At 46.9% G+C, this 13267-nt stretch overlaps 1 protein-coding gene across 2 annotated transcripts in view; it reads right to left on the bottom strand.

Moving 5' to 3' along the window:
* RPTOR (regulatory associated protein of MTOR complex 1) overlaps window positions 1–13267 on the bottom strand; it is a 330498-nt gene that overhangs the window by 185174 nt on the left and 132057 nt on the right. For both annotated transcript variants that reach the window (XM_055318123.1, XM_055318124.1), the window contains exon 4: window positions 10810–10968. In XM_055318123.1, the coding sequence (XP_055174098.1) occupies window positions 10810–10968 (159 nt within the window). The remainder of the gene's footprint in view (window positions 1–10809; window positions 10969–13267) is intronic.

The raw sequence follows: 13267 nt of genomic DNA, 5'->3' as shown, positions 1-13267 counted from the left end.
GACGTCTGAGTGCTGCATGGCAGCCACGGTCCGACACCCAGCCCCGGAGCCCCTCAGCAGCTGGAGGTCTCCAGGGAATACGGGCCCCTTACTACAGTGAGGTTTCCTTCTGTGTGTCCTCCCACCAGGGCTTCATCATTTACCTTACTCCTTCCTCCACCCCGGGAACCACAGCCTCCTCTTACACACTTAAAGGACATGCATGCGCACCACTTCCCTGCTCATCATCTTCCTCAGTGACTTCTGCGTGCTTCTAGAACATGCCATGCACCTCACTAGCCAGGGAGATGCCCTGAGGAGCTGCCAAGGCCCTTAAATTTGCATATTTTCCCTGCTGTGTCTTCTACTCCAGAGATATCCATAAGCACTTAATCCTCCAGATGACTTAAAAATCACACTTAAGCGATACAAGTGGATTTGGCAATCTGATTTTTTCAAACCACAGAACAGAAACTTATTAATGTGAATCCATTAAGTGAAATATTTTTCTGGACACACTGTACTGTTCGGTACTCGAAAACTCTCTCGAGTGATGACTGGTGAACATAGAGCAGGATGTTCCTCACCTCACTCAAGAAATGACGGCAATCCTCACTCAGAGGCGACGGTCTGAAGCAACCCTTCTGCACAGAACACCACCCTCATTTACCCTTCCCTGCACTGCCGGTGTGCCTGGGGAGGCTGGCGGGAATCAACTCTGTATGCTTGCAGTGAAGGTGACTGTGTTTCTCACGGCTGAGCCACAAACACTGCCCCTGGTGTTGCCACAAGGACTGTGTGAACGCGGCAGGAAAACAGGGCAGAGAACAAGGGAAGGCTGTGACTGACGGGGTGGCCGGCAGAGGCTTTCTGGAAACGCACAGCAAAGCGCCTGATCTAAGTCAACCTAGACAGGATGAGGCAACGTCCGGACACACAGGTATGTGCACATCAGGGAGCAGACACCTGTACCCCAAGAGGGACCCCACTCTGCTGACGCTGTGCCGCTTCGCCTGGCTGACCTGCCTCCTCCTGTCGCTGGCTGGTCATTGCTGCACTACGGAAGAGAACACTTGGAAATGCTGTCCGTGAGCACTCTCACCGAAGGATTCTCCAGATGTCAGTGCCCCCTACGGAGTTTATGAAGTCAACACACGCCCGAAGTACCAGCAAGAGTTTTCTTTAATGCAATTTGACAAGCTGATTCTAAAGTTAGTGCAGAAGAGAAATGCACGAGGACTGCGCAAAAAAAAAAAAAAAAAAAAAAAAAAACCTCCAAAACCACATGTCCATTTTTAAATAAAGAATAATGAGTAGGGACCCGCACTACCGGATATTAAGTATACTATAAATCCACGGTAATTACAGGATGGTATTAGGGAGGGCGAGAAAAAAAAACAAAACAGAAGAGAACATCCAGAAATAGGCCTACATATATAATTATAATGAAGGTGGCATTTTAACTCAGTGAAGAAAGAACAACAATTCAGTACATGACACTGTAAAATCTAACTAGCCATTCAATCCTGCTATCTGGGATTCTACATATAAAAAAAATCAAATCAGGATAGATTTTAAAACTAAATATAAAACAGAATAAAAGATCTTTATTTTGGTACAAGAAAGTCCTCTTAATTCACAAAACTTAAAAGACCTAAAGAGAAATATAATGACACAAAAATTATGTAATTCTGACAAAACACACACCGATGACAAGCAATTCAGGAACATAGTGGGTATAACACACGTGATAGTAGTTTTAGAGTGTATGTGTGCTCAGGCCAACAATACGAAACACACAAACTGGCAGGAAATACAAACATGCAACTCTCAGAGCAGCAGGAATGATGAAGGATTATGAAGAATTTCAGGCTATTGATGAATCAATGAGAATCATCTATCCAGAACGGTGTAAAGAAATACAGAGGATGGATGGACCAGGATGTGTTCAACAAAGCGCCAGTTGGTAGGTGTGTAATAAGGAAGCTTTTTAATTTTTATTATTTTGGGGGGGGGAGGGGAAGGGCAGAAGGAGAGAGAATCTCAAGCAGACTCCCAGGCATGGAGCCCAACACGGGGCTTGATCTCATGACCCTGATATCAGGACCTGAGCTGAAATCAAGAGTCAGATGCTCAACCAGCTGAGGCACCCAACCCAGATGTCCCAAGAAGCTCTTCTAGAAGGCAATTTGGTAGCACGGGCACATTTTAAAATGTACATCCCTTTTACTTCTAGGTGTCCATCCTACAGAAATACTTGCATGTACACATGGAAATGTATGTACGAGGATGTACGATACTCCTGCTGGTAAAACTTGTCAGCTATCTAGATGCCACCGTGGAAGAGACGGCTGGCCTCTCTTTTCTCCCTCTTCTTCACCAATGCAAGTTCTCACTAAGCACATTTCCCAGCTTCCTCTGTACCTCAATCTGATCTCACAGCCAAACTCTGGCCAAAGGGACCTGATCAGAAGCAATGTGTCCAAACTATCAGTGCCACCCTCCTGCTCAGCTCTTCCTTCTTCTTTCCCCTGTGGGATGTGGACATGGTGAGACGTCTCCAATCAAGCAGAGGACAAGAGCAGAGGGATATAAGGGGAGTGTTGGACGGAAGGGGTCTGGGGCCCACATCCCGATGTGGCCACAGCAAGGCCCCAACGGCCTTCATGGACCATCACAGCCTATCCTGGATCCTTGCACTGCCCACATGAAGGACCATTAAGGAAAGGAGTGTCCATACAGCCACATCATGGAATACCACGCAGCCCTAAAAAAACTGGGCTTGTTACATGTGGACATGGAAAGATATCCAAGACTTATTATGATTTAAAAAGTGCACGTCTGAGAACACTGTACAGACAATGACATCATTTTAGGGAAGAAAAGGAGAAGGCTCTGTGTGTGAAGCACATGAGCCTGGCACCTGGGCTCTGCTCGTCCGCACGTAATGAGAAGCGTCTGTCCAATGAACAAGTCACATAAATGGTACCAAAGGGATAGGCGTCGAACTAGCAAAGGATGGGCAGGTAAAGGTGTGTGTTTCGGGGTAGAGTTGTGTTACCTTTATACTTCTGCTCTCTTGGAATCTTTTACAACAAAAATTACTTGTACTTTCTAAAAAGACAAAATGTAATAAAAAAAAAAAAAAAAAAGACAAAATGTACCAAACTACTTAAAGGAAGGAGGGAAAGGATGGCCTCCAGGGTTTACTGTATATACTTCTACGTTCATCTACTATTTTAGAACAAGCAGGCACTATTACCCACACAAGCCTGAAGCCTTTGGCAAGCGCTCCACCAGGCAGAGCCGGAAGTGGACGGGGCCTCCTGGGCATGGTGGGGAAGAGAACCCCTCTCTGTATCCACTCCCCAGCACCCTCCCTGCACCCTCTCGGCCTGGCACTAGGGGGATCTGGGCCGATCACTGGGTGTGGGGGTGGATCCAGGCACCGTGTGATGTTTGGCAGCGTCCCCACCCGGTTGCAGATCAAGAAGGTTTCTGGACATCACCAAAGCGCACCAAGGGAGACTCTGCCCTGGTGGGAACCTCGCCTCTTACAAGAGGCGATCTCATCTACAACTGCAGCTGCGTGCTCAGGTTAGTGAGGTCACAGAAGTGTGGAAATCTGTGCCTGCTGGGAAATACAAAATCAACTCTATTATACCACTGAGGAAAATGAGCTTTGAGAACTAATTCTTATTAGAACAGTGCAGGTAGATCTCATTTCCCATCTCAGAAAGACCCTGGGCATTTGTCAGGCTTCACGCCAGAATCACAGCCTGTGAACGGGCCTGTGGAGCCAGGAGCAGAGAACAGAACCAACGTCCAGTGCACAGCTGTTGCTCCGTCCCACATCATCACGGTGGAACCACCTGTGCAGGCCGGACGAGTGCGAGGCCCCTCTGTGCACAGGAGGCCACCCAGATACCCAGGGCCTTTCATGTAGAGGTTTGGTTTCTCTCCGCAAAGCTACAAGTTCAGGGAATTCCTCAACCCAAGCATTTCTCCTTTCTCTTAAAAAAAAAAAAAAAAAAAAACTCAAGGCCATGGTTTCATTTCAAACAAAAAAACTCAAATAGGTTTTAGATAATTTATTCATTACAACCCACTTCATCTGTCAGGTTATATTAAAGATCAAGAAAAAAAAGGGTCCCCTTGCTTCATGAGCCCATCTTTCGGGACTGGGTCAAGCTCAGGGGGGGTGGCACAAGGACGAGGGGGGCTCGCGGCACTTGGTTGCTGGGGAAAGTGGCGCACCTCTGAAGAAGTACCTCCCCATTTCTGAGAAGACTCGAGTGCATCTTCTGCCAGAAACCTCCAAGTGTGAGTCAGACGTTGCAGCTGCGCTCACAGCCTCCTCGCAAGGGCCTCCTGGACAGCCACCCGAGGCAGCTGCTTCCCTCTGACCTCATGCATCACCCTGCGTGCCCGGCACCACAAAGCTGTTTATTGCGGCCATTGGCCAAGGAGGGGGCATAGCAGATTCATCTTCTTTCCAAAGGGTGTTCTCTGAACACATCACCCAGTAGGCAGCAGCTGAAGGCCCAGAAATGTCAGGCGTGAAGAGCAGGCCTGATGGCCTACATGTGGCTGTCAACAACTCCGGAGTGTGAGCCACAAGCAAACCCTCAGCCCCTCAAAACCCTGAAGGCTGAAGGCTCACAGCTTTGTTGACTCCTGCTCTGCCTTTATTACAGTTAAAGAACTGGTTAATCCATGAACAATTCTAAATAAATATCACTTAAATAATAGAATTTATTGGTTTTGAAAACCAATTCTCTAACACATAGTGACATTCTTGTTCTCATTCTGCTTTATATACAGTTCATTATTGATCCTGTTGAAAGATGGATCATAGAGGTTTTTAAATGCACAATTATCAAAAACATATACTTGCAATTTTAAAGAGCAACATTTGTGCCAGATCCTATTAATCATTTGTTATAATTGTTACTTTATTCATATTGAGAGTGCAGAAGAGTCCAAAAAAAAAAAAAAAAAGCTGTTAATTTTGTTGTAGACTTGACTTTTCTGAACATTTCTAGGACTTGGCGTTTCTCTGCAAGAGCTGAAGGAAGACCATCAGTAAAGAATCTATTTCTTCAGAAGTACTGGAAAACTTGGGCCTATTTCTTTAGAAAAGCTTGAAAGTTTCTTAAAAAAATACGATTCCCTTGATGCTAAGATATAAAACCTTAACCAAGTCTCAGATGTCTTATCCTATTTGAGGAGCAGATCTATAGAGGAGTAGTTCTCAAACCACCATGCATAAGGGATACTCACTCTTCAGTTCTGGCACCACCTGTGCCCCTCATGCTCTGTGGAGAACACTTCCCAAATGCCTTTTTTGCCATATATGCTTTAACAGTTTATATACACTGGTCAGGAAACAGTTTGCTGGTAAGATGATATTTAAAGAAAAATATCCACTCATCTAGGAGTCAACCTGTAAGACTTTTTTTTTTTTTTTTTTTTTTTATGATAGTCACAGATTGAGAGAGAGAGAGGCAGAGACACAGGCAGAGGGAGAAGCAGGCTCCATGCAGGGAGCCTGACGTGGGATTCGATCCCGGGTCTCCAGGATCGCGCCCTGGGCCAAAGGCAGGCGCCAAACCGCTGCGCCACCCAGAGATCCCCTGTAAGACTTTTAACTACGAATTTAATGTCTCTGATTGATACAGGGCTACTCAGGTTTTCTATTTCACTGTGGGTCACTTTGGGTAAGTTGTATGTTTTAAAGGCATTTCCCATCTAAGTTGTTAAATCTATTGGAATAAAATACTAATCTGTCCTCATCTTCTCTATGTCTACAGGATGTGTGGTGATGTCCGCCCTTTCATTTCCAAATGTGGATCCTGTCTTCTCTATTCCTCTTGATCTACCTACCTAGAGACGCATCAGCTAGAAAAAAAAAAAATGTTAGTGCCAGCTCTCTCCACTGCCTGTCCTCAGTTTTACTGATTTGTGCTGTTACTTCATTCTTTCAATTTACTTTGAGTTTAGTGGGCCCATCATTTTCTAGCTTAAGGTAGAAATTGAGATTTTAATTTCAAACCTTTCTGCCTTTTTGTATAAAGATTTAAGGGTATACATCTCCAAGAAAGCATGGCGGTAACTGTGTCCAGCAAATCTTGGCAAGTCTTATTCTCATTGTTTAGTTCGAATTATCTTTACTTTCCTTTGTGATATCTTTTTTGACACGTCATTCAACTTCCAAATATCTGAAGATTTTCCAGATATTCTACAATTCCAGATTCTGTGGTCAGAGGATCTACTCTGATGATATCCATCCTCCAGACCTTTAAGGTGATGTGTGTGACGTGGCCCATGGCCCTTCTCCTGGATGCCGCACCTGTACCGGAGAACGTGCACATTTTCCAGTGCTTGGACAGAGGTCTGTGGTGCCAATCTTTTATATTAGTAACTGAATTTTTTTTAACTAGAAATAACATACTATGTCTGCAGTTTTGTGAGTTTTTAATTATCAACCTTACCTGTAATTTTAATGTCAGTTGTAACTTATTGATTACTGATCAATGGTTAATCAAAGCCCCAACTAGAATCGTGGATTTGCTGCTTTCCTGCTTTGGTTCTAGCAATTGTTCTCTGTGTATTCTGAACTCTCCTATCAGGCACATATACATTCAGGATGATTTATGTCCTTCTGGTGACCCGACCACTCATCATTCTGAAATGTCTCTCTTGGGCAGCCTGGGTGGCTCAGCAGTTTAGCACCACCCTTGGCCCAGGGCGGGATCCTGGGGTCCCGGGATCGAGTCCCACACATCGGGCTCTCTGCATGGAGCTTGCTTCTTCCTCTGCCTGTGTCTCTGCCTCTCTGTCTCTCATGAATAAATAAATAAAATCTTTAAAAAAAAATGAAATGTTCTTCTTTCACCTCTGGCAACACTCATGTCTCAAAGTCCATTTTCTGATTAGGACCAGGGCCACCCTAGCTCTCTTACAACTAGTAGTTGCATGAACCCTCTCTTGGATCCAACCTTTATCTTTGTATTTACAGTGCATCCCTGTGGATGGCATGGCGTTTGGTCTTGCCTTTAATCCAGCCAGATATAATCTTATGAAAAAACAAATTAACTTAGAATGTGGGGCATTCTAGAGAATAACTGGTCTGGACTCATCAAAGAGTCAATGCACACTAGTGAATGAATGAAAACTCAAGTCCTACACTGAGAGGAAGTATTTACAGAATACACACTGATAAAGGCCATGCATCTAAAATATAAAAAGAATTCTTCCTAAAAAGTAAGTATGAAAACAACCATATGTAGAAGTGGACAAAAGAGGGGCACCTGGGTGGCTCAGTTGGCTGAGTATCTGACTTTTGATCTCACCTCAGGCCTTGATCTTCAGGTCGTGAATTTAGGCCCCACATTGGGCTCCATGCTGAGTGTGGAGCCTACTTAAAAAAAAAAAAAAGGAGGCAAAGATATGGACATGGACACCCCACCAAAGACGGTACACAGATGGCCAATAAGTAGATGAAAAGATGCTCCACATCATATGTCATTAAGGAATTGCAAATTAAAACAATGGGACACCACTGCGCACCTAATTAGAAGGGCTAAAATCCAAACACTAGCAACAAATGCTTAGCAGGATGGGGAGCACTGGGAACTCACATTCATTGCTGCTGGGAAGGCAAACTGACATGGCCCTATTGGAGGACAGTTTGGCAGTTGCTTAGAAAGCCACACATATCATCTGATCTAGCAATGCACTCCTAGTAGTTACCCAAATTAGATAAACCTTATGTCTATCCAAAAACCTAAACACAAAACGTTATAACAGCATTATTCACAATAGCCAAAAACCCAGAAGCAACCAAGATGTCCCCCAATAGGGGTCCATCCAGACAATGAAGTGTTACTCAGTGGTAAAGAAGTAAGTCATCAAGACACAAAAACACAGGAGGGAACCTTAAATGTGTACCCCTGGCTGAAAAAACGCCAATGTGAGAAGGGCCACAGACTGTAGGATCCCAGCCAACTTTGTGGCACTCTGGAAAAGCCATAACTGCAGAGACTGTGAGTGTCCCTGGCTGCTGGGGGGCAGGGGAGGGAGGTCTAGAGGGATAAAGGGCAGAGCACAGGATCTCAGGCAAAGTGCCCCATATGACACCGTGATGGTGTCAGATGCATCTGGCATCTGGCAAAACCCACAAAGTGTGCAGCACAAGAGCAGGTCCGCATGGAACAGTACTGATCAGGAAGCATGGCAAGCGCCTGTGCTGATGCCAGTGAGGGTGGGGGAGGGACAGAGTGCATGGGATACTCAGTACCTCCCAATGTTTCTATAACTAAAACTGCTCCAAAAACTAAAGTCTATTGATAATGATAATTTTTTTTAAAGACCCATGAATAGGGATGCCTGGGGGGCTCAGTGGGGTTGTTTGACTTGGATTCTGCTCAGGTTGTGATCTCAGGTCATGGGATCAAGCCCTGTGTCGGCTCTGTGCTCAGCACCGAGTCTGCTTGGGATTCTCCTTCTCCTTCTCTCCCTCACTCCCCACCCCCATCCATTCTAAAATAAATAAATAAAATCTTTAAATAAAAACTAAAAAAATAAGGGAGGGACTGCGTGGAACAATCAGTTAAAGCATCTGGCTCTTGGTTTGGGCTCAGGTCATGATCTCATGGTTTGTGTGATCAAGCCCCACGTCGGGCTCCGTGCTTTTGAAATTTTGAAATACTATTGACAGATATTTAAAAAGAGCATAGTTTTGTAGACTGAACATTATAAAGATGCTGAATCTTCCCCACCATTAATTAACTGGTTTACAAGTTGACTCACTAATTTTTTTTTAAGATTTTACTTATTTATTTGACGCGGGGGGGAGAGAGAGAGAGCAAGCGAGCGCGAACATGAGCAGGGGCAGAGAGAGAAGCAGACACTCCATTGAGCAGGGAGCCCGATGCAGGACTCGATCCCAGAACCCTTAAGATCATGACCTGAGCCAAGGGCAGATGCTTCACCGACTGAGACACCAGGTGCCCCTGAGTTACCACTTTACTGGAAGATCCAAGAACAGCCAAGAAGAACTGAAGAACAAAAAAGAGGAACTTGCTTTCCTGAATACGAAGACTCACTGGAAACCAATACTCGTTAACACAGTTTCCTGGCACACAGAGGCAGAGCCACGGAACAGAACACAGTGCTCAGAAACAGGCCCACGCACCGTAGAAATCGGATTTTGTTCAGAGTTGGCATTAGATGGGAACAGAACAGGTAGGTGTCCATTACATGAGGGATAAAAAACACAGTATGAACCCTACCTAACAGTATGTACAAAATCCATTTCAGGTAGGTTAAAGACCTAAATGTAATAGAAAAAAATACAATCCTTTTGGAAGAACAAAGTGGAATACCTTTCTCCAAGATGGCATAAGGGAAGTCTTCTTAAAGAGGATACAAAATGTCCACCCCACAAAGGAAGACTGACCGGGATGACCACGTGAAAATGAAGAACTCCCGTCCGCTAGGGGCGCCATTAAGAGAACAGAAACAAACCAAGAAACCAAGCCATAAATTAAAAGCGGACACTTGTAACTCATAAAAATGATAAAGTGTTACTGTCCAGAATATAAAGAATTCTCTGAAATCAATAAGAAGATGACACACCAACCCAAGTGAAAAATGGAGAGTGTGACTTCAAGATGAGGAAGCCTAGACGGCCAACAACAGATCAGAAGGTGCTCAATGTCACGGCCACTGGGGAGACCTGCGTTACCCCCCACGCTGGGCAGAAAAAGCAAGTCCTGACCACAGGGCTGGGGACAAAGACAGGCAGTTTAGGACAGAACAACAACGGGAACCACCTGGACATACGCCTGCACAGGAGGCACCAAGCAGCTCCTCAGACATCCCCACGCCCGGCAGTGGGGCTGAGAGGAGGCAGAGGCACCGAAGTCGCAGGGACAGGTCTTCAGGGCAGAACAGGGAGCGGGTGCAGCAGGCACAGAAGGATCCCAACCCCATCAACAGAAAGCACCTGCCCCCCAAACACGCCTGGACAGCCACACGAAAGTGGAGATGCCGTAAAGGAAGGAAGGTAACACTATACTGGAATCTGCTGTGCTGGTGACCCTGGCAGGGAAGAGGGAGACTGCGCTGTGGGCCCAGGGGCTCCCAAGGTGCATCTTCTCACCCGGCTGGCAGTTACGTGGCACCAAACGCTGCACACCTCCAGGCACCGCCGTGCACACTGGGTACGAGAGGGACTTACCGCGCATGGCCCGGAAGACGGCGGGAGGGGGCGGCCGACCCCTGGCGTCCACCCGCCATCTTGGGTAAAGGAGCTGCGGGCGGCCGGCAGCGTGGCCGTGGTGGGGGCAGAGCCCAGGCTGCGTCTGCAGGCGGCCTGTGCCAGCTCGCTGGAATCTGCACCATTTTCTTCTCTCGGGAAATCGCGGATTCTCAAAGAAAGACTAACTGAACTGAGAAACCTGATCACTGGGCGACACACACAGCAGAAGCGTGAGCAAGTCCTGCCTCCGGCAGGAAGAACACACCACCAGCACCACACAGCGGCCTCCAGGCAGTCGTTCCCGGGCCATGCTGGCGCCAGAAACAGCCCGCCTGCCTGTTCCCAGCCCCCATCGCTGAGTGGGCGGTGACGCCATGACTCCCTGCCTCACTGTTGGCCCATCGCGCCTATCCAGCCTCACTGCATCGGGGTCTGCAGAAGCGGAGTGCACAGCAACGCAGCCATGGGCGAACGGGGCCTGCGGTCAACCACCAACACTGACACATCTTTAGGCAGCAGGAGAAGTGGGTTGGGTTCACACGAACGTTTGATGGTGCACCTACCTTGTTGAAGACCCAGATCTCCCCGTTCACAGTGGGCCTGGGCACCCCGTGGCCGTTGTAGTGGAAGAGAACCCGCTCCTCCTTGGCATTTCGGCGTAAGGACGTACAAAGCTTCTTCACTTCATCCACAGTGGGATCAAGGCTCTGCTTGTACCGGGCCTGTTGCGGGAGAAGAAATTAAGAAACTCACTGTGGATTCATGGGACTACCTGGAATACGTACCCCATTCCTCACTCTGAGTTTGCGTTGAACAGCTGTGTGACCCTGGACAAGTGACCCCGAATTTCTCCATCTCTAAACCTGGGATAATGACTCCTTCGGAGGTGGCTGTGGAAATTCATCCATCCAACAAATATTCCTAGGGAAGATCACATGATATGAATGAGTGAAGCCTGCCACACGGCCACACTGAGCAAGAGGTACCACCACTGTGATAACAAAAGTTTTTCTCAGAAACACTGAATCCTCTGGAAGAAACCCTCTGGAGTGTGGAAAAGATAATTTGTTTAAATGCGGGGAGCACAGTCCCACGCCAGCCAGAGGAAGGAAGCCACCAGCCCCCTCTGCCTCACCACGCTGGCCTGGCTCTGCCCCACCGGCTCCTGCCTGGACTCCTGCCGATAGATGGAAGGATTCACTGAAGAAGCAGGACCCAGAACTACCTTAGAAATATCAACCGTCTGTATGCACACAGACAGTAAGTGGTTAGAGGATGTAAACAGAAGGAATACCCATTCCTTAAGCAACAGAGAAGATTAAGGACACAGGAGTGAATGTAACACAGAGCATAAAACATCCAGACACGGAAAAGTTTAAAAAAATCTCCCAGAAAATGCAAAGGAGACTTTAAAATGGAAAGATGTTCCCGTCCAGGTATGTGCATCAACATTCTTTCCTTAAGTATGCTCTACACCCAACTTGGCACCTGAACTCATGGCCCCAAGACCAAGGGTTGCACACTCCAGTGAGCCAGCTGGGTGCCCTCGCACCAACATTCTTAAGACATCTGTTCTCTGAGTTAACTGACAAATCCAGCGTGTTGCCCATAAATGTAACTACATGCTTTCTGATGCACCAGAGCACCTGCTACAGAAGTTCACGTGGAGACACAGCCATGCAAGAAGGGGCACAGTAAACAAGGAAGGCCATGAGGGCTCAGCCTTCCTGCACCCCCACACCTCCTCTAGAACCCATCTCATTGAAATGGGGAGGTCCAGGGACATGGGGGGGCCACCCCACAAGGTCCACAGACCCAAACACATGTTTCCTGGCTTCCTGATTTTATTTCATCAAAACCTGTTCTGGCTTCCAGCTGACCTGAGCACGGAGGGCAGCCGTGCATGGAGGCCAGGCTGCCAGGTGAGGGGCACGTGGGGCTCATCAGAGGAATCTATATTTGCTTCAGAGGTAGGTTCCCAGTAAAAATAACCAGAAAAGTAAATCTATAATCATCATGGATGATGCAGAAGTGACACGTATAGAAGTACTGAAGCCACACCAGGAAATCAATAAAAATGCCCCAAATTGATAAATCAAAAAGTGACATAACATATTCTGTGAAAATAGAGCCACACCTACTAGAGAAACACAGCTAAAAGGGTTTGCCTTTAGGTGCGGATTATGTTCTGATTTTTTTAGAATAATGTACATGTTTATTACCTGGATGAACTTTTAAAACTTTCTTTAAAAAGCTAGATAAAAGCAGCACCTGGGTAGCTCAGTGGTTGAACATCTGCCTTTGGCTCAGGGTGTGATCCCGGGGTCCTGGGATCGAGCCCTGTATCGACTCCCCTCAGGGAGCCTGCTTCTCCCTCTGCCTCTCTCTCTGTGTCTCGAATGAATGAATGAATGAATGAATGAATGAATGAATGAATAAATAAATAAATAAATAAAATCTTTAAAAAAATAATAAAAGGCTAGATAAAAAATAAACACAGTATATCATGATGTCACTTGAAGAAAGCAGTGGCAAGAGCAAGGAGCATGCACAACGGCCGAGCTGTGCTGGGGCCATCAGTGCCCACATGGGGCTTGGTGCTGGCGCTGCCTGCTGAGCAGTGGCTGGCCTGGTGGGTGACAAGCAGAGACAGTGAACAGTCAGAAGGCCCAAAGGCCACCCATGCTTCTGAGGACAAAGGATATCCTGGCCTTTCAAAAGAAAACGCAGAGTGGGACATGAAGAACCAGCAGGGAAACGGGGCCCACCACACACAGGAGCATCTGCCATCAGCGACCGCACACTGTTGATGACAGGCTGCATCTCGCCATCCGAGCATTATCAGTGCACGTACCAAATGGAAGCTTTACGATGGTGAAATTCAAAACTAAGTTTTTCCAGATTCCCTACCCACATTTTCTGCAAACTAACTGAAGGGGAGCACCCGGTCCTTCCATAGGACAGTTCTAGAAGCCTGTGCCAAGGCGGCAGGTCAGGTCTAGTGACGTGGCCTTGCCTCCC

The sequence above is a fragment of the Nyctereutes procyonoides genome, unplaced genomic scaffold, assembly GCF_905146905.1.
Source record: "Nyctereutes procyonoides isolate TBG_1078 unplaced genomic scaffold, NYPRO_anot_genome, whole genome shotgun sequence".
Taxonomy (NCBI): domain Eukaryota; kingdom Metazoa; phylum Chordata; class Mammalia; order Carnivora; family Canidae; genus Nyctereutes; species Nyctereutes procyonoides.
Note: the sequence above shows the minus strand (reverse complement) of the source record. Positions and strands in the feature narration are given on the sequence as shown.